Raw genomic sequence first — 21133 nt, forward strand, 5'->3', positions numbered from 1 at the left:
TCCGGCTCTCGACGCTCGTCAGCCATGGCGTACTGGATGGATGAATGCGCCGCATCAGCACCCGTACAACACTACGTACTTCCCGTGCCAGCGTAACCCGGAGCTCTTCAATCCTCGTGGTACGCGTTTCGTGAATGTGTACCGAAGCGTGGTCGTTGACCCGTCTCTCGATTCAACCGAGCTTATTCCGACCTGGCGTTCGTTGTTTGACTCGCCACCGGGTACTCCACGTCCCGCTCTGGTTGCTGCTCCTGTTGAAGCTGGTACCGAGGATTCGCAGGGTCCGGCTGCAGCTCCAGCTGCCGAGGCTCAGGTTCCTGATGAAGAGGAGAAGGAGAGTGGTGACTCGACTTCGTTGACACTCTTGGCCACCGCGGCCAGGCACTTGGAATCGATTTGAATCCTCGCTGCACGTTCCACGACGTTCTCCAGCATCTCAGCTAACTGTTGAGGTGTCCCGCGTGACATCGTTTTCAGTGGTCGCTCTCCGGTCGGCATTCATGTTTTCTTATTCTTAATCCACTTCCACAGCGTAATCATGTTCATGTTGTTCTTCAAATGCATATACAATTTGTTGTTGCAGTAACGTTTTTCGTCTGTTACCACAGGCTGCATCGCCCTGTGGACAGTTCACACGTGATCCAGTCACGCTAGTCTTCGTCCGCCACTTGCGCCATCTGCAGCCGATTCTCGCTCTTCTTGGCTCGCAAATAGTCGTACAGCAGACCTCCACATGACAAGTTGGATGCTGGTTCCCAAGTTGGATCTTCATAGCCTACCCACTTGACTTTGAACTCGCGTACAGCACGCTCCGTGCTCGTCGTTAGTGGTGCTCTGTCGTCGAGGATGGCCTCGACTTCATATTCACCGGCAACTTGATCTGGTTCCCAGCTGTCTTCAGGCAACAGTTCCTCATCGAAGTCGAGCCTTGCTTCATTAGTCGCGTCTAGTACCAACCGAGTGTTCGGTCGACTGTTGAACTCGTTGACAGCCTTGAGTCTCGCCACGTGCACTACTGGGTAGAAGCGATACCCACTTCGGTCAGGCAATTCCAGCTCGTACGCAAACTCTTCCACCTTGCGCTTGATCCGAAAAGGTCCATGCCATCGGTGAGCTAATTTCTTCGTCAAGCCCGGTTTGACGCGTTCCATGTACAACCACGCCCGGCTCCCAATCTCAAAAAGAGATCTCGGTGGGGCTCTTGCAGGATCTTCCATCTCCTCTGAAGCTTCTAGGGGGGTCCGCCGAGTCTTCGTTTCCACTTGGTTGAGGTGCAGCAGCTTTTTCCAGTCGACTCAGAGCATCATTATGCTTTTTAGCCCTTCGCTCCTTTTCTACAGCCTGATAATCCTTGGCCATAGTGAGAGCGACCTCATGCTGTCGATTGATCTCACGCCGCCACGCCAGTGCGTCAGACTGCTTGCCGAGTCCTCGTTTGAGTGATGACGACATTGCCCTCAACGTCGACTGAGCATCCCAACCGTGAACGAGGTAGAACGGCGTCTCCTTCCTCGTAGTGTCTTGAGAAGTATTAATAGCAAATACTAGCTTCTCGCGATTTCGTCCCAATCTTGCTGTAGAGGGTCTTCCGCGTACACCCGTACGGAACCCATCACCGACTTCACCGAGCGTTCCTGCTGTCCATTAGCCTGTGGCCGATAGCTCAAAGTTGCTCGCGATCTTGACTGCATCATCTCTGCAAATGCTTGAAACACCTCGCTCATGAAGCGTGGGTCGCGGTCGTGCCTTATCAGTGATGGGGCTCCGAACCGTCGGTACACACATTCTTCGAACACTTGGGCAACACTCAGTGCAGTCGTATCTGACATAGCCTTGGCAATAACGAATCCCGTGAACGAGCACTGAAATAGGAGCAACGCCGTGTTGCCCCTGCGAGATTTCGGTAGTGGGATCACAAAGTCCATCGAGACGATCTGGAAAGGTCGTTCGGCTAGTACGTTGCCAGGTGAGTATCCACGAAGCTGTGGACGGCTTTTACTCGAGCTGCAATCTGGACATGACTTCACATGCTTCTCCACGTCAGCGTACAAGCCGATCCAATAATAATCGGACTTAACGCGTTGGAACGTTCTCACCACACCTTGATGTCCTCCTTCCAGCGAGTCGTGACAATTCTGCAAGACCTCTTGAATCATCGTTGTTGGTACCACAAGCCGCAGCTTGGTCTCCTCTTGCCAACCGTGGTCGTATCGACGATTCAATCCAAGATAGTGAAGCACGCCGTCTTCAGACAATACGAACCGGTCAGCATACTTCCAGGCATCTCGAGCTTCTTTGTAACTCAGCTCTTCTGCTTGGCCCTGAAGCACCTTCTTGATGTTAAACCACTTCGGCTCCTCGTCTTGTGTCACCAGTATCCGTCTGCGTCGTTCCCGCTGTATCGCTACCGGATCAACATCTTCCGCATCGGGAAATGCCGATGGTACAGTCTTGTGAGGATGGTCTGGCAAATCTTCGCCGAATGAATCTTCGGTGGACGTCTCTCGTCGTTCTTCATGCTGTTCTTGAGCTTTTGAGACATCCTCCGAGTGTTTATCTGCAAACCTGACGCGTTTCTTGGCTTTCGTCTGTCGCCGAGTCATCACTGCAATATTACCAAAATCGTACACTGGTGAGCTGTAATCAACCACAAAATTTGTAAAAGTTTTCCACTTTGAAGACTCGCTGCCTGACAGTACATGTACTTGACGCTCTGTTCCACGTCACGAAACATCTACCGAGTCTTCATCCGGTTCGTATATCATTTCCTGGATGCGATTCAGCGACGCCAATTCCGACTTGCGAGTTTCAGCCAAGATGACACGACTGACTTTTGATTCCAGCGCTTCAGTGGCTAACGAATCCGCGGCAGCGTTGTATTCTCGTACAACGTAAGGTATTTAACTGATCAAAGCTTGGCCGTGAGTTCCTTGTGAGTATTCAGCAGCGCTAGCAAAGTTTCCTTCCTGCATGCGATCACCCCTAGTGATTGTTGAATCGCGAGCCTTGAGTCACCAACGATGACTAAATCCTCGGCACCGTGCGCAATAGCAGCCTTGACACCGTTAATCATCCCTGTGTACTCTGCCTCATTCACCGTGGTGGCCGAGAGGTAAGCGTTTGCAGCAATCACTACCTTCCACTCAGGAAGGCTCCACAGCACCCATGAACAACTCCCGTAGCCACCGTACTTCTCTGGCTTCGCTGATCCGTCAAAAGACATGACGAATCCGCTGTAATTACGGGAAAGCTTGGCGTACAGCAACGCGGGGTCCATTCGAATAGTCGGGGAACCCTTGTGTGGAGGTGCCACCGGCGCGAGCGAGTCTTCCAAGTCGACGAAGCTCGTGATGCTTGACTGGAGGAGCTGTGCGAAGGCGACATCCTTCACCTTCACGCGCTGCACCTTCAGGTGCCACTGCGATAGCAGCACTGCGAGCTGGACCGCGCGTCCGAAGAGAGACTTCGACTTATGCACCCACTCTAACGTCGAGAATCGTGTATAGACATGTAGCGTCTTTCCTGCCAGCTGGACATAACAGATCTTCAACAGCAGAAGTAACGCCAAACTTCCTTCTCAGCAGGATGGTAGTTCATCTCGGCCTCCTTTAGCACCCGACCGAGGAATCGTACGGGGTGTAACTTGCCTTCATGTTCTTGCATTAGCGTAGTGCTCAACGCCCATTCATTCGCAAATAGCATGACGTGAGCTTCTTTCGACCGATCGAAGTGCCTGAGGATGGGTGAATGTGAAACACTCGTCTTCAATTTTTCGAAGGAACGACGTGCCACAGAAAGGTCACCTTCAACGACAAAGTCTTCATCCTTTAGCTGGTACAGCGCCGCACCGTAGACCGCGAAGTCTTGAATGAAGCGACTGTAGTAATTAACCGCTCCAAGAAACGACTGCATGCCCTTCTTACTCGTTGGAAAGGAAAGCTCGGTGATGGCCGCAAGCTTCTTGGGGTCAGCCCTGATACCTTCTGGCGAAATTTTATGCGACAGAAAGTCCACCTTGGGTTGGCAGAAGATGCTCTTGGTGAGGCTAATGCTGATCCGACACTGTGCAAACCTTGCCAGCAATCGGTCTAGCGTCGCCAGGCAGCTGTCGAAATCCTCGCCACCGAAGCAAATATCATCCACAAACGACCGTCGACCAAATACAGGTACCAGCGATAATTCGTCCGGTTCCCCGTTCGTAAACATGTCAGCGACGGGGCTGTTGACGAGTTGTAGTACAGGGTCGGTCTCTACCGGTGCTTCGCGAACTTCGTTTGAAACGAACCCTCGGCGCTTGGCCCACGACGATCTTTGGCCTGTTCTTCAGCTAAACGCATCTTCTCCGAGTATTCAAACCAACCTCCTTTAGGTTGAACGAACCCTCAAAGGGCGTTGTCAATCATACGCTGGTAGATCATCGGCGCGTTCTTTAACCCGAAGGGCATGCGTAACCACTCGAAATGTCCGAGTGCGCAGACGAACGCCGACACTTTACGCGCTCGTAAGGTCATCATGACCGCCCAGAAGCCGCTTGCTGCATCCAGCGAGCAGAACCACAGGTAGCGCTCGAGGTCTGCTAACAGGTCGTCGACTAGCGGCATTGCATACTCCATGATCGCGGTGATAGCATTCACCATCTTGTAATCAATGCAGAGCCGGATGTCCAGCCCGTTCTTTTTCATCACAATCACGATCGGCGATGCCCATGGACTGTCTGAAAAGACGATCAGTCCTGCACGCAATAAAGCGCGCAGCAGCTCGTACCGCTTGCCGAGAAATCGTAGCGGTACGCGCCGGGCACGCTGTTTAATTGGGGCGTGCCCCTGTGTGTCGATATCGCATACCTCGCCGTAGGCTGGCGGCGGCAGTGCGTTACCACTAGCAATCAGGATGTGCTCGTGGTTCTTTAGCGTCGCGACCAGACGTTCTCGGCGCTCAGTCGACAGCTCAGGATCAGCAACATTAGGCGCAGTGTAGTCAATTGTCGTGTTGATCTCTTCGGTCAGATCCGGAAGGAATGCCAGCTCCTTCGCGTAGTCTTCCAAGCCAATGTTGTTAGCTGGGTGTTCGTAGAAATCATTTCTCGTATCCTCCGTTGCTTCATTTCCTTCGGTCGCTAACACTCGAGCAACCGAGAAGTACGTTCCGTCCAACGTCGCTACGGATTCTTCCCTTGACTCAACATTGGCGTCCGCTTTGATTTCAATAGTCGGTGCTTGGTCCATCTCCTTCCCATCCTGGTTTCCCATCTCTGGGCCATCTGCCAAGTCGTCGTTCGCAATATTGAATGCGCGGGCCGCCGACATATTGGGTTGCTGACTTTTGTTCAGCTCCTCGTTCTGCCGCCGTCTCGACAGTTCGCCATTCGCACCAATCTTGCAATGAATACTCGGTGCCGTACTCAACACCTTCAGCGCGATGCCTGCATCCTCTGGATCAACCACCGACGTCTCGTTCGCAGATTTGGTGACACACAAGGCCGGGACAGCTTCGTCAAAACAGGTGACTCCATTTAATCCAGTGCTGTTACTTGTCGCTTCCGTGGTCACCCCTGACTGGACACTAACACTCGTTGGCGTATGTACCACTTTTATCGTCCTCAGTAGTTCGTGTGTACGCACTACCGAGGCTTCGTTCACGTTATTGCTTCCGTTATGGGTTGTCGTGTACGTGTCCAAAGGTTCTTCGGAAGGCTGACCGTCAGCCGAATCCCCGGCTGTCACCCCAGATGCCAGACAGGCTTCCACTCGTTCACGTTCTTCCAGGATCAGTGCCCAGCGCTCTGCACACGTCAGACGATCACTAGAATTCACTAGCGAGTCTTCTAGAGGTCGTGCTAGCACCCCACTGGGTTCTGGATAGTCCGGTCGATCAACTACCGAAGGCTGAGTTGCAAGCCATTGTTCGTAAATTTCACATTCACGCTGAAAGAGCTCGCGGTCTCTACAACCTTCGTAGGCCAACACTTGCCAGTCTTGGTACTTCTTGGACTCCAGACGCACATAGCCGTCACCTCGTGGCAAATCCCCATCTGGAATCCACATCGCGATCGAATCGTGTGCCGGTAGGTACACAGTTCGATCAGACACGTTGGTCAATCGAATGCTCTGAGGCTGTCCGCGTCGAAACCTCGTTACTGACGGGATTAGCTTGTTCGTTCGACGAACCCACAGTACGTGTTCCTCCAGACCGACGTGGCGCTTCGCTAGTCGATATTCTCGCCACTCGTGCGCTTGAATGTCCAAACGCTCGGGTGGCCCGGCGTTAACATGGGAGCCGTATTCTTCGCTGTCGATCATGTTCTTGGTCTTGATCAGTGGGATTTGAACTTCGTGCGGTAATTGCGCCGCGCCGTGAAATAGGTCCAACCGAATCCCAGCTGGGATCATAAAGTCGGTCCCGAGTACCACGTCGACACCTGCACTATGCGCCATTACCCACATCTCGAACTCGTACACCATCTCCCATCCGAGCGTGATCTTGACGCACGCTCGCCGCGTCGTAGACACCTTGCCTTCGTTAATACCTTGAATGTCAATGCGGCGTCCGTGATCAGGTACATCTCGGAGTCGCAACTTCTTAGCAAAGGCGTCAGTGATCACACTAACGTTCGCTCCCGTGTCGAGGAGAATCCTCGTTCGCTGGTCGTTCACAGCGCCTTGCACCAGAGCTCTCATTCTGATCCGTCGGTCGAATTTCTTGGCCGACCACCACCCCTGTCTCTCGCCAGGGTTCAACTTCATCATCTTCGAGTGACCCTTGGGATCGTCTCGCGCTGCACTCGACACCAAGCCGAACGAACCCTCGCTGGTGCCCTCATCAGCATCAGCACACTCCACTCTCTCTCCAACACCTCCACCGAGGATTTTACTCCTCTCCTTTTCATTTTCCGTCGTGTTCGCACTTGTTACGTAATTATTAGGCCATTCACTCTGCCCAATGAAAGCAAAGATACACTCTGCTTCCATTGAAGGCTCGGTTAACTGTGGCAGCCCGATAGGGACCAACCCAGTTGTAGTTGGCGGGCTGCCTAGTTTAAATGACGTTCTTGAACGACGGCCTTGAGCTCTGGCGGGAGTTCCTCCTTCGTGCCTTTAGTGCGCACGAATTTGGCAAGGTCTTGGAAGCTGCGGAAAAGTTCGCATTGTCCAGCATCGTGGAGCTGCTTGCAGAACTTGCATCGCTTGTTACAGTAGTGGGCGGAGTGACTCATGCCACCGCACACCGCGCATGGTCCGTACTGTGGGCGTCGGTTGTCGCGGTTGAAGTCACGTCGACCGCGTTGGTCCTGATTGAACCCACGGTCACCACCTCGGCGATCTTGATTGAAGCCATTCTCGCGATCGGACGTGTTTCCACGCGGTTGACGGTTGTCTGAACGTGCGTAGGTGCCTTCAGCAGCTGCACGGCGCTCATTTTCGTTAGCAGCGGCGAGGTATCGGTCGTTTTCATCCAATGAGAAATCACCATCCGTATTATCGGGCTGAAAGTCGTTGTACTCGTCTTGGACATCGCTGTAAGCGTTCGGATCTTCGTTTGAATACTCGTTGCCCCCTTGAGCAGCTTCACGACCTTCTAATTCAGCTAGTAGGTCATCCACCGTGGCTTTAATGAGCGTCACTCTCGGTTTGCTTCGGTTGTCATCGCGGCGACGGTCATCACGCCGGTTGTTGCGGGCGTACCCATCGTCGCGTCGCGTATCACGACTCTTGGAGTATCGGTACTCACTGTCACGCTTGGCCATTCTCTCCTTGCCCTTGAGAACATCTTCGATGATCTCTTCGAGCTCGTGAATGTCGGCGACTCGAGCGTGGTAGAGACTCTCCGCTAGCTTGTCATCGTCGCATGTTGCCAGGAACTGCTGTACGTGTTCTTTCGCGTCGCGACCACTCTTCTCAAAGTGTAGACGGGCGGTCCGAGCGTAGCCATTCAGCCTGTTTATGTAGTCGCACAGATGTTCATTTCGTTCCCGCTTGGCGGAGTAGTAACACGACAGTGCCGTCTGAGTGAACTGCGAGCAGTAGTAGCGGATGAACGCATCGCTCAACAGCTTCCACTTGCGCTTCGTCTTCTTCGGAAGTTGACGGAACCAATGAATGGCTCCGTCCCGGAGACTTAGCTCATATGGAATGCACCATTTGTCGGCATCTGTGTGGGCTCCAGTCATTTCATAGACGAACCCACGCAGCCACTGCATACAGCTCTCGCTCTTGTTGCGAGAGCCTGAGAACGGCGTGATGCGATCCAGCGGTCGGTGCGAAGTCATTTCAATCCTCGGTGTTGGGTCCACGTCGTTCAGCGTCGCTAGCTCATTCATCTGACGCATCAACTCGAGTTGAGGATCTTCCTCGTCGAATGTACGCACCAAAATGTCATCGTCACTGGACGAACCATCGCTGTCGACTTGACGACGTCCGGCACCATCTTTGGGAGCTCGCGCACCGCCTCGGCAACCGAACGAACCCTCGTTACTTGCGTAAATACGTTGCATACGGCTCTCCGAACGTGGCGTAACCATGTGCGAGTCTTGAAAGTACGGTGAAGCTTCGGTAGTGCCAAAGGCACCACGCTCAGCTCCACGCTTGGTCGGAGGAGTACGAACGAGTCGTTGGGGCGTCGGCGGCAGTGAAATCTTGGACGGATCTTCATCTTGAATCATCGGTCGACTCACAGGCTGCTTTCCGGCATTGATGCCAACGGCGCCAAACGCCTTCCGAAGCTTCTTCTTCCATTTCTGGAGAGCAGCTCCGGCTTCATGTGGACTCCAATCCTGGAGCGACATCGTCGATGGGTACGTCTCGTTCTCGAAGCCCAGCGACAACAGTAGCGAAACTGAATCCTCGGCGACTTGGGTAGTCGAAACCGAGTTGACTGGGCATTGAAGTTCCTGCGCAAGCGCAGGCCAGTCGGCTTTTTTCTTGGGGATGGGCTTGAACAGCTGCATCCACTCATCATTCTGCATCAGCGCTTGTACGCGGTCAAAAACGCGCTTGGCGGCTGGTGTATCACCGTTGATAGGTGGGCGAGGTGCTTTCAGCAATGCTGAATGCTTTTCACTCGCCACCGAAGGTTAAGAACCCTCGGTTCCATTGTCATAACCTTAATAAGCCGGTTCCGGTCCCGCAACGTCATCTAGCTCGTCGGCGAGGCTCCTCGAAAGGGACTTGGTCGTCCCGCTCGGCCCCAATGATAGCGTGGCCGTCTCCGGTATCGCTGCGACTGGCTCTGGAGCCGGCGTCTTGTCCTCGTAATATTCATAATCGTGGGCGTCAGGACCGATGTCTGTCTCGTCGTTAAAGCTCACCGAAAGCTCGGTGGCGGCTGCAAAGCGTGCATCCGAGCTTGAACTCTCGTTGCGAGCCCCGCCTGACTTGGCAGGCGTAGCTGGTACCGTCGGCTGTCCTTTCGCCATGCTTCTTGTCTTTTTCTTGTTCTTCTTCTCTTGGTAGCTCGTAAACTGGAAGGCCATACAAACAGTTCACAATGGTCACAATCTGTTCCCGGGTCGCGGCACCAGTTGTGGTGTTGGAAATCCCACGTGAACTCTAGCTACAAATGCAGTTAGGACGTTCCCACAACAATACGTCTACTAGGATAGTAAACGATCGCTCGGGCGGACCTGAAGACCCCAGTTCTGCCCTTGCACCGGGACAAACTGGACCTTGTCAACTACTTATATAGACCAACCAGTAAAAATAAGAACACGCTACTAGCACGAGCAAAGCTAGCAGGTGTTTTGAATCCTCGTGGTCCCAACAGCGGAAGGGTGCCAGGCACGGGTAAGCCTTTTACGAGATCACCGAGTGTTCAACACTCGGTAGGAAGAATAAAAGGGAGGCAATCCAAGCACTCCCAGTCGTGCAAATAGGCAACAATAAGCCGTCACGTAAAACCTCCCGATAATAATCGGCCAATACACAAAGTCTCTTGGCCTTGCCGGATGAACCCTCGCTACAGAGCTTCGAGCTCACCGACAGGCATAACACACTCAAACAAGCTTGACCTGACGCTTACCTTGAAGCCGGACGTCGCTCTGTGTGCTTGAGTGGAAATTCTGTTCTGTATTTAAGCTTACCCTTTCGGGCCTATTCCTAATAAGAAGTCCTAATCAAGTATACAAATATCAAGTGAACAATGATCCGTTATGGATCTTCTTGCATGCCAAGCGTCGTCTGCACCGTCGCATGAGCATCTTTAACGGTCCGCGCCTTGTCCCAGACGGTGAACGTGCCTTCCAAGGGTCGCTGAGTCTTCCGCGAACTCATCCCAACCGCCACTGAGGGTTCGTACCGTAGATGGTCCGCTGAATGCGAATCCGGCCAGTCCATTATTAATAATAAGGACAGCCTGGATTCAGTGACATGTGCCCGTATCCAATACTCGTTGAACGTTCGGAGGTGACGCCGTCGAGTCCCTTGCATCTTGGAGTCTCCGTACATCACCTGACCGAGGGTTCGTCGCTTGAACAACTTGGGCGGTGTCACGTCTTTGTCGACGGGTGATAATCCGCAACTACGGAGAAATCACTACACCACAGTTCCTTCGATTAGTCGACGTCTCCAGTCGATCTGTGGTTGCGTGTCCTCAAGAAAAGGTATTCCAAGAATGCAGTCAAATTCTTCAGGTATCGCGTAGACAACTGCGACGCATTCATACGCCTCGTCTATTCCAGCGACAAGGATACGTAGAGGTAGCACCTCTAGCTGGGCCTCCACAATCTGATTGTCTCCTAGCTTGACTCGAATGTTCTTGTCGCTGAACTTCGTTGTCTTCAGCTGGTGTTCTTCTACCCACCGCTTCGGCACGTAGATCGTGGTTGCACCACAGTCTAGAAGCATCTTCGATCCTTTCTTCATCTTGCCAGCCACACTGATATCACCGCCGACGGCGAACAGTGGACGTGACTTGTAGACTAGAGAATTTTCACACAGAACATTAAGGCTGACATTATCAAACTTAACTGCTCCAGTTACTTTCTCCTCCACGGCAGGACCCTCTTTTACTGTCGTGTCTTCTCGTTTCCCTGCTTCCCTTGCTCCTTCTTCCACGCAAAGCAGTTGGCCTTGATGTGGCCAGGTTTGTTGCAGACGTGGCAGGTACGAGTCTCCTTGCTCTTCAAATTCAAGCTCGGTTTAAACCGTCCCTTTCCTTGGAAGGGTTTTCCTTTGAACGCTTTCTTGTTGTCTTGAGGTTGCTCATTAGAGGTCTTCGTCTTCTCATGCCGAACCTTGCGCTCACTAGCGTCCTCCACAAAGTGAGTCACCTCAAACTTGACAGCTAAGTCCATGGCGTTACTCAGTGTCTCAGGATTCTCGAGCCTCACGTAGCTTCGTGTGCGAGGCTTGAGACCGTTTGCGTAGAACAGGACTTGGTCAAGCACGCTCATGCCTTCGACTCGAAAGATGAGGGCTGAGTATTCACCGTTGTAAGTCTCGATGTCCGCTGTCTGCTTTAGACGCTGGAGCTTATCTCGTAGCACTGACTGGTAGCTCGACGCCTCGAAGTGTTGGAGCACATGCTCACGGAAAATCCCCCCACGTGTGCTCTTCCACTCGCGTCGTCGAAGCCCAGTGCAGGAACCACCCCGAAGCCGGTTTCTCCATCGCCGACCCGGTGATTCGTGGGTTCGCGTCGTCGATTGCGATTCCGTTAATGCGGCAGGCGTTCTCGACCTGGAACAGCCATTCGCGCACGTCTTGCCGGTGAGCTTGGGCAGGTTGCTGGGCACTCGTGTGCGTTCCGCCATCGCTTGATTCAGCCGGTCGATCTCGGCTTGAAGCTACGCGTTCGTTGGCATGGGCTCTTTATTGTCAGTATGCTGGGACCAACAAGTGCTACCAGTTTATCGAAGTCAGGGGAGCTTGGGGGAGAGCGCGCCAAAAGAAAAGTGCCGATCCCGCAGTTCAGACGGATGGAAGCATCTAGAAACTTCCACAGCCGTCCTACATCAGCCTGTTTATTAACTACAATACTATACATTCCATAGTACTACTAACAACCCATTGCAATAAGATAATAATATCACCCAATCGGATACAGCTTGCCTTTCGTAATCTAGTGATTCTTCAGAACTGGATTGCGAATCTGCACTGCGAACCGAGATCTCCCTTCCCGAGCTCAAGAAACTTGGATTCGTGTAGCTAGAAAACTTTGCCTTGCACACGTGTCCAAGCACCACGATAACCATCCATTTAGCTACTTGCGGTGAGTATAATCGCGCGACCATGTTGCAACGGCAAGTGCACGTCATAAGAACCATGTAAAAAACTTTAAAAAATGTTTGGTTTAATTGCCGAAAAATTGAAAAATACCAATATGTATACATGCATAAGCTGTAGCATCCGCCAAAAAAACTGTTTTTGTATTGCCAGCGTAAGCCTAGTTATGGTGCGCTTATTATGTTTTCGGGCAAATCTAACCCAAATATAACGGACTGGCTGCGGTCCTGTTGCACCAAGTGAGAGCCGCCACCTCGCCACCCTGTACGGAGCGAAGGTCGCGAACGCCAAGATCGTACGGACCATTAGCAAGATGGATATCGTCACCACCTCCAACTTTCACGCCACACTACTGCCAGGTGCGTCCGTCTACAGTCACAAGTCCCATGCGTGTCTAGCAGTTGTACACTTCGATGGGAACACGCTTTTATTACAGTCTCCTATAGAACTTCAGCCACCAAGCAATCGAGCAGCTACTCCGATTAAAAGACCTGCTACAGCGTCGCATCGAAACGCTGCTGACCTTGTCCATGTTGCGCAGGACTCGTGAGTGTCGTGTTCGTTTCGGCTGAGCACATCCGCCACGGCAGCTGGCCGCTGCTCAAGTGCGTGAGCTGCTAATGTGCGCGTACCAAGAGGTCAACTCAGTATATCCCATGATTCCTTACCTGATGTGTTTATTGTGTCTGTTGTCTGCCAGTCTTCTGTTGTACAGCGGCTGCAGCTTTGACGAGAATGAGGGCGGTTGTCTTCGTACCGAGAGACACGTGTGCCGCTCCAAGCAGACCGAGATCTTCTCCATCGTGTCGGATCGCGAAGGCACCACTCTCTTTATGGATCCCAGCGGCGTTGACATGTTCAAGCACGCGGTGCGCGGCACATGCCGATTTTAATGCGGCCATTCTTTTTGAGATTATATTAATGTTGCTTGATGCTTTGTTACAGGGCATGGAGGGCCTGATCACTGTGGCACCGCAGTCGTGGAGAGCTATTCAGGTAACTTTCTCCACCGTTGAGACTACTAGTGGTAGATAGACATGGTGGACTGATTGTGTTGGCTTTGGCAGATCCACTTGGGACCGATGGTGGCAGAGTTCCCAGGTGTCGTGAGTTTTCTGTCAAAACTACTGGCCGACGATCACATCAGTATCCTCAACATGAGTACCTATGATACGGACGTCATATTTGTCCAAGAGCTCCACCTGGAGGCTGCTATCTCGTGTCTGCAGTCTAAGTTGTCGCGGGGATTGCACGGCTTGAAGGAGGTACGCGTCTGATTTGCATTATATAGACATGACTTGCTGGTAAAGTCAACCATTCCGTGCAAATGATCGCAGGCTAAGGACGCGGAAAACGCGCTCTCTGACCGTAAGCCCACATCAAGTGATGCAGCTGAAAGCTGTGAGGAGGCTGCTAGCGCTTCTCGTGTGGGAGACGGCCAGTATCTCAGAGGTGCATAATTTGTTTCCTCACCTGTCATCGTATGCTAACCACAGTCGATTCTTTTGCAGTGTACCCGGACTCGCTTGTTCTTGTGAGACTTCAGAAAGACGCTCTTCGGGTCAGTGCCTACGGACTCACACAGCTTGTGCTGTTGTCTACTGGAACAGTATCAACCGAGAATGAAAGTGAACCACTAGAAGACACAGGTAAAATGTCTTTCTGGTGTTTATGTGAGACGGCTGAGGAGGTGAGTCTCATCATGGACGAGCGCTGCTTGTCATCCTTCGAGAAAGAATCGCTGATAGTGTCACCCGATCGATGGCGCGCGATCAAGCTTAGTGGACGCGCATACGGCTTCGATGAGACTGGTGTAGTGGCAGTCATGTCTGGCTGCACCACGGACGCGCAGGTTCTTAATGTGAGCTGCTTCGGGTCCAACGTGGCTTTCGTGCTCGACGACATGCTGGATGCTGCAATCGAGACTCTGTGCTCAGCACTGGAAATCTCTCGGGTGGAGAGATAATTTTCGAGCAAATAAAGAAGAAAAAAAAACATTTGCACGTTGCTGTAGCACTGTGGAAAACAGGTACTTGTACAGTAAACAGTTAGGAGCATCACACGAAAAAGGGGTTTCGTCACCTGTGTTTTTGTGTGGGAGCCTCGACAACCCTGTACGAGGAAATATTATCAAGAGAACCCCATACGTTGTTCAACAAGCACGTGTAAATTTTGACAACCAACCGTCGGAATGCTGCCTCGTAACCAACGCGGTCACGACATCTTCCAAGACCCACTGGTGGGGACTGAGCACACCTCCAGCGAAACCTCTTTCTTACAGCTCTACACCCTCCTGTTTCCGCTTCTCCGCAAGCAACATAGTCCGTCTCTCCTTCAATGCGCCAAGTTCACTTCTGATGTCGTTCCGTCGGGCATTAATCTTGCGTAGAGCGTCGCCCTCAGGTTTCTGTCCCAGACTTTTCGACACAGAAGCTTGCTCCTCCTTCAGCGTCTTAATCTTCGCGTCTACCTCACTAAGCGCCGTCTCCATCTGTAGCGATCACACACATAACGAGCATCATTATTCAAGTCTAGCAGATGTGCTGATCCACCCTAGAGCATACCTTCTTCTTCGACTTGAACTTCAGGTCAGCCTTCTTCTCTACCACTTGGTTAAATAGTGCCTTGCTCTCCTCTTCGACGACGAGACGATGCTGGCGCACCGCTTCCAGTTTCGCGTGCAGCTGTCGCACCTTATCCATTTCAGTTTTCAGATCCTTGGCGACAGGGTCCTGTGAGTCCATATTGGCCTGAGCCTTGTGTTGCTCCAGTCGCTTCTTTGCATCCTCCACGGCGGCGGCAAGTTGTTTGTTGTCTCGCTTGTAGCGCATACGTGCAGTTGCAAGAGCCTTCGCCTTCTCCTCAAGTGCCTGGTTCTGAGCTGCCGTTGCTGCGTTAAGTGCTCGTTGCTCCTCGTTCTACACACCCAAACGGGAGTTAGTTCCTGTCCACATTAACACCGCGTGTCAAAAAGTAAAGCACCTACCGCCAGCATATCCTTTTCAGTCTGTCAAGATTGACAACAACAATACAGCACCATCCAGATTAGAGATCCATCAAATTCACCAGCAGTTTTAGGCTCCAAAACGTACCGCTTCCTTGCGCAAAGCCTCTACTGTAACGCGATGCCCCGATACACTAGATTGAAGCGTTTCATTCTCCGCTTGAATTTTCTTGTACTGCGCCACAAGCGCATCAAATTTCTTCTGTTGCAACGTAAGTTCCCTCGTCTGCTTGTCATGCTGGGCACGAAGATCTTTTTCCAACGATTTCGATCGCATAGTGGCCTCCTTGATCTGTTCCTCCAGGTTGGCAGTTTTCTCGCGCATCAATTCTTCTGTGGGCGCATTTGTCACATCGTGGGCGTTCACCAACCACATGACGTCCGTCAGACTGATGCTCTGATAGTCTTTTGTGTTGTCTTTTTTTCCACGATGAGCAAAGTTCACGTTTACACGGAATCCTGTTTGGGTCTTTTGAGCAGTGCGCATGAATGGGTCGTCGTTATCACCCAGCATATAGTCGTCGCCTTGTCCATTGCTTGAATCAGCCCAGTTATTAGAGGTAGCTGACGACGCTAAAGACTTTGATCCATTTGCATCTGTTGGAGACTGGGGAGTGTGTTCTTCTACTGGCTGGCGATAACGGATCCATCGACGACGACGCACTGCGTCTGTGGGGTGACGGGAAGCGTGACTTAGATCATCCCCGAGTAAACGTACAATCTCCACGAAATCTGCTGCATATGTCCACCCATCGCGATCCACTGCTGTATAATTCTGATCAATTTCCCAATCCGTGACCCACTCGTGACCTGCAGGGAGATCACCCTCGGGCCTTTCGTCTTGTCCTGCACCTGGTGCCGCGTGGCGATCACTGAAGCGTTTAGGGTCCATTGGCTGCAGCTTTCCTTCAAGACGCTCGTTCTCAAAGATCTCCACGACGACTTGACCATCGCGATCGATGTCCTGTGAGCCCGACCCTCTCGACTGTGTGCCTGATTTACCCCCAGGGGTGACGTTGGTGCTCTGTAGCGACGTCTGTAAGCTTCTATTGGCCTGGTTGACGAGTGCTACCATACGCGAGACACCGAAGAAGCCTCCACTAGCTGCTTTGCCACTATTGGGCGTGTCCAAACCTGCCAGCAACAATAAATCACAGTCAAGTGAGCGAATATACAGGAGGCCGGGGCGCTGAGCTCCGCCTACGCTTAGTGTCTGCCCCAGTGGGCCAGTTCCATTGGGTTTGGCCCGAGGCAATGTGTAGATAATAACCCCTCCCGGAATTCCGGCTGCTAACCAGTCGCCATCCCCGGGGCATATCTTTACTAGAAGAGGATGAAGTACCTGTAGCTCCTGAGGCTCCGGTATTGCCCGAGCTTGACGCGTGATTAGCTGCTGCCGTGGCCGCTGCACTCTCGACACTGCTGTTGCCTGGGAGAAGACTCCCACCACTGCTGATACTGCTCATGGCCGAGGCGGCGGCGCCGAAGATGCTGGAGGTTGTGGTGGCACCGCCATTGTTGTTATTGCCCCCAGATCCACCCAGACGCAGGCGCGAGATCATCCTGACAGAGGCTCAGAGAGGGGCGTGGAAGACGGGGAGCACTTGCAGGGCTTCCTGCAGGCTCGGTTGATTGAAAGTAAAATTGGAGTGATGGTCACTGCTTCTCCAAATCCTACAAAATGGTGTGGCAAACAAAGTTTTATTTCTGATGCTCGATTTTTAATAAAAAGAGGTCGTTTTATTAAATCGAGATCTTTAAAAAGTAAGAACAAATCGATGTCTGCCTCTTCCCGTCTCATTTTTACGCGTGGTTTTGTGCGCTCGATCTAGGCTATAAAACGGTTGGACTTTCATTCCATACAAAAATCCTTTACTTGCCTTCCACAGTCAGAATACGACCATACGGTTGGCTGAAAAGACCATTTTCTTTTAAACTTTCCGCATACGGTACTGGACTCAGTACACACATAAGACACTCAGAAAATTTGAGCAAAATCGGATTTAAAACAGAAAAGTTAGATTTAAAAAACCTCTCGATGTCGACGACTGTTAAGTACTTCGAAGTAGGTTGTTTTAAAATGCATGCACTTAGCCTATGGGTGCCTTCCATAAATAGCATAAGCACGTGTCATATTTGCAGCAGATATGTCAAAGTTTAAGATGACATAAATTCTCGTGAGACGTATATTTGGTCTCACGAGACGCACCTACCCCTAGATTTATGTCGTGTAGCCATCTTAAAATTTAATATAGAAATTTGTAAACTTTATGTCGACCATCACTCTGATAGAAGCCAGCGACTTAAACTCTGGCATAAAGCTCCGCAACTTCAAGTTGGCCATCACTTTCGATTTCGGCCAGAGGCGAGAAGAGGTGGGTGACAAGCAGTAAAGTTTATGTGTTGTTATTTAACGCTCATGTATGTGTCTACAGGAGACATGGTGCATCTAAGACACCCCGGACTGCACTGGAAGGTTCGCTGCGTGCTTGACAGCGACGACGAGAATACTCCTCCAAACGTCATGCAGGGCAGGGCATCGCCGGAGACCAAGGAAGTACCCGATAGCCAGAGCACAGAGTCCGATCTGGCGTCATCAGGGACTGCTACGCCTCCATGGTTATCGCCCGGACGTGCGTAAATTGCGAAGTGACGTACAAGAAGAGCTTCACCCTGCTTGTGTCCCATTCGAAGTGTCGGGTACGCTTCCATATAATGAGTTCGGTCTGTGTAAGATCTACGTAGCGACATATAAACAGGACAGAGGTCTTTGAGATATGCCTCATTTATGGTATTTGTGGTGGACGTTTTGATACTTAAGCTCAGCATACATGTAAAGTATGACAGGCTTATCTGCTGCAAATATGACACGTGCTTATGCTATTTATGGAAGGCACCCTATCTGGCAGACAGTATCTGTCAGGTAGTTTAAATACATGTACATTAATTCAGGTACATGTAGATGCTTAAAAGACAGATTCAGTGCCCGCTTTCGTTTAGAGTGCTTAAACCGCGATTCGTACTTAGGTTCGTAAGTATCATTTTGTTTTGCGTGGTCTCATATATTAATGACAGTGTCACTATTTTGAACTGACACTATTTTATGTGTGGTACTGTACAATTCGTGTCACTTATCGGCTGTGACGGGGTCACACAGCACCTTGCGCTAGAGGAAGCTGGCTTCCGAGAGTTTACAAACTCTCAGTGAACGGCAGTTCACAGGTCTCCTTTTGCCGAAAGGGAGCGAAGTAACCAATTTAAGGTAGATTGTAAACCGAGTATATTTAAAGGTAGATAAAGCTTGGGTCTAATACAAACTATAAGTCACCTATAGAAATGCAATGTCATCAACCAATGGTTGGCTTTGGACGACCTTGGTACTTTGTACCAAATATCCCGAAGTATGACACGTCACACTTCATGTAACCAGGGTACACTTAGGGCTACGTACCCCGTTACATTCTCCCCCACTTAGGTTCCATTTACCGACCAATCAGAATGAAGAGGTGTTCGTCACAAACTTTCATTCTCAAAGTCGAAAACCATCGACTTGGCCGCGCGAGCGCGGCGGAGCCTCACTTCACAGTTAGAGCCTCGAGCAGCAATCTGTGCGCTCTTCGTCTTGGTCTCCGCTTCGACCGTTAACCATGTCTCGTGACACTGCAAGGAGCGGTGCGAAGACACGCTTCAAGGCTGCTGCCGGAAAGGCGCAAGCCAAGAGCACTAAGCCTCACGGCAAAGGCTCGGCACTTCAGAAGGCTACTCAGGCGGCCTCCGAGGCGATCGGTTCATCGGCCGACAAGGCTGTGGGCAAGCGAACAAGCAAGCGCCGCAGCCCGTCGCCCTCAGCTTCTCCAGACAATCATCCAAACCCTCGGTTCGTAGAACGTGAGTTCGACTCTGGCAGTGAGGACGAAGCCGAGTCCGAGAGCACGCACGATGCTCCTGCGGGCTCTGCGGAGGGGCATAGCCCAGTGCCCAGTGAACACAAAGACGATAGCGTGCAGTCGCTCTCTAGTGATCAAGGTGATCACAGTCCCAGGACGTCTGTGCGCTCTGAGAGTCCGGCCGTCAAAGCTAAGGGCACTCCCAAAGCTGCCAGCGATGAGGATGAGAATCCCCGCAAACGTCTCTCGCTTGCCGAGGGTCTTGCGCGTGCTAAGGCCGCTAAAGCCGAAGGCGCCCTCTAAGAAGCGTACGGCTTCGAAGTCTCCACTCCGTAAGGAGAAGGAGACTGGGTACTCCCATCGGGGCCTCTTCGATTTCTCGGATGAAGAGGACGAGAAGGAGGAGGAAGAGGAGGAGGAGGGTGCAATCTCTGAGCCCAGGGAGGTCACGAATGACCTCGACCAGCAGCAGGAGGACTTCCAGGCTGCCCAGCGTGTGCGTGGGGGTTCGGTGGTGGCACCCGTCAGCCAGAGAGCTATCATCAACTGAAGAGGGTATTGGCCTCCCGAGGAGAGCTCTGGGGCTGACCTCTTCCTAGAGCTTCTCGTCGCTCCTCGTGGCCTTGTGGGCGCCTAGGGGCATTTACGAACGTGCCCTTGTTCAGAAGGAACAGTTGTTCGCTGACAACTTGGAGGCTGCTCGGTGTGTGCTTCTCGCGCCACACCGCATCCCCCTTAAGGACTTTACGACTTGTCGCAAGAATCCCGAGAGCCGGGGTGGTCTCTACCCTCTTTGGGGCTACCCCTGGGCTCTGCCCGAGAACTGCCCCACCTGGAGTTCTTGTGAGGACATGTTCTGGGCTGGGGTGGAGTCTCTCAAGTACTCACCCACGGAGTTACGGGAGCTCCATGAAGGTCAGCTGCTGTCCCGCATCCTGGACCAGCGTGATCTTCGTGTTCGGTTTTGCCCACTTGGTCAGCAAGCGCATGCTGCCAAGGGACATCCTGAAGCGTGCGGCTTCCAGCGCTCACGATGAGCGCGGGTACGGAGTGTATTCAACGTCCGTACCTCGTTCGGGCAAGAAGCCCCGGACTACTTATGAAGCTGCCGCCGCTTCTGTTCCCAGATTGCGACAGCCTTCGGGCAGTCAATCAGGAGCCGTTCAATCGGCTTCCACGAGTTCTCGGAGTGGGCATAACCCCTCCACTTCACAAGGAGCTGTCGCTTACCGCGACGCCGTTGCTCCTGGAGGATCCGCTCCACGTGGAAGTGGACTTCTCCATTCCGGTCAAGCAGGGTCGGAGGTGCCCTCGTAAGAGTACGAGTACTCGGCGCCTCCCGAGCGCCACTCTCGTCCGAGTGCTCCGGCTGCGGGTCCGACACAGGGCCCTGAGGTTGACCGCCTTCGTCAACGTGTCCTCGTGCTGGAGATTGCACTTGGCCTTGGGACTGGCGGTGATGCTGCCGCCCAGGCCGGGAGTCAGGGCGAGCTCGCTCGTCTTGCGGGCTGCCTGGACCTGTTGTAGCGAGAGGTCGCGAGCCTGCATCTGCGAGTGGATCGCCGGGCCTCTTCGTCCGATCTGGACGAGGCCTTTCGCATGATCCGACGGATCGTGGCTCTGCTGCCGCGTCCGGAGCCGCCTGCGGCACACTCCCAGACGTACGCGTATGGTGCGTACCCGACGTACTCAGCGTACTCGGCGTATGGCTCCGGGGTCCGTTCGTACGGAGCCCCTCCGGCGTACGGTCTTGACCGCAGCCTTGCCGTTCCGACCGAGGCTTGGGTGCCTGCTCTGACTTCTTTGTCGACGTCTGTGGCCCGCCCTCGCTTTGAGGAGCTGGGCCAAGGTGGGTCTGCGAGTCAGCAACCCCCTGCGGATCAAAGTACCGGTTAAGACGTCCAACATAGAACGTCGGGTGCGTCGTCATTGACTTTGGCAGGTCGATGGTGTACGACGCACCATGTCTGTCCAGGACTGCAAATGGTCCGATGTAGCGGTGCTTCAGCTTGTTGCTGCCGACA

The 21133-nt window shown here is 52.5% G+C and overlaps 2 protein-coding genes across 2 annotated transcripts; one reads left to right on the forward strand and one right to left on the reverse strand.

Annotated features, from left to right (window-relative positions):
- Positions 1–12531: 12531 nt before the first annotated feature.
- On the forward strand, positions 12532–14640 carry PITG_20999 (uncharacterized protein; the record flags this gene model as incomplete). Its single annotated transcript, XM_002895380.1, has 7 exons — positions 12532–12577; positions 12760–12823; positions 12919–13087; positions 13164–13214; positions 13286–13483; positions 13556–13670; positions 13730–14640. The coding sequence occupies 7 exons, from the start codon at positions 12532–12534 to the stop codon at positions 14182–14184; spliced, it is 1098 nt and encodes a 365-aa protein (XP_002895426.1).
- Positions 14494–16842, reverse strand: PITG_21000 (uncharacterized protein; the record flags this gene model as incomplete). Its single annotated transcript, XM_002895381.1, has 5 exons — positions 14494–14709; positions 14783–15136; positions 15205–15225; positions 15311–16356; positions 16565–16842. 5 exons carry the CDS (start codon positions 16782–16784, stop codon positions 14494–14496), a joined length of 1857 nt encoding a protein of 618 aa, XP_002895427.1.
- Positions 16843–21133: the final 4291 nt, after the last annotated feature.

This window comes from Phytophthora infestans, genomic scaffold (assembly GCF_000142945.1).
Source record: "Phytophthora infestans T30-4 supercont1.185 genomic scaffold, whole genome shotgun sequence".
Lineage (NCBI taxonomy): Eukaryota > Oomycota > Peronosporomycetes > Peronosporales > Peronosporaceae > Phytophthora > Phytophthora infestans.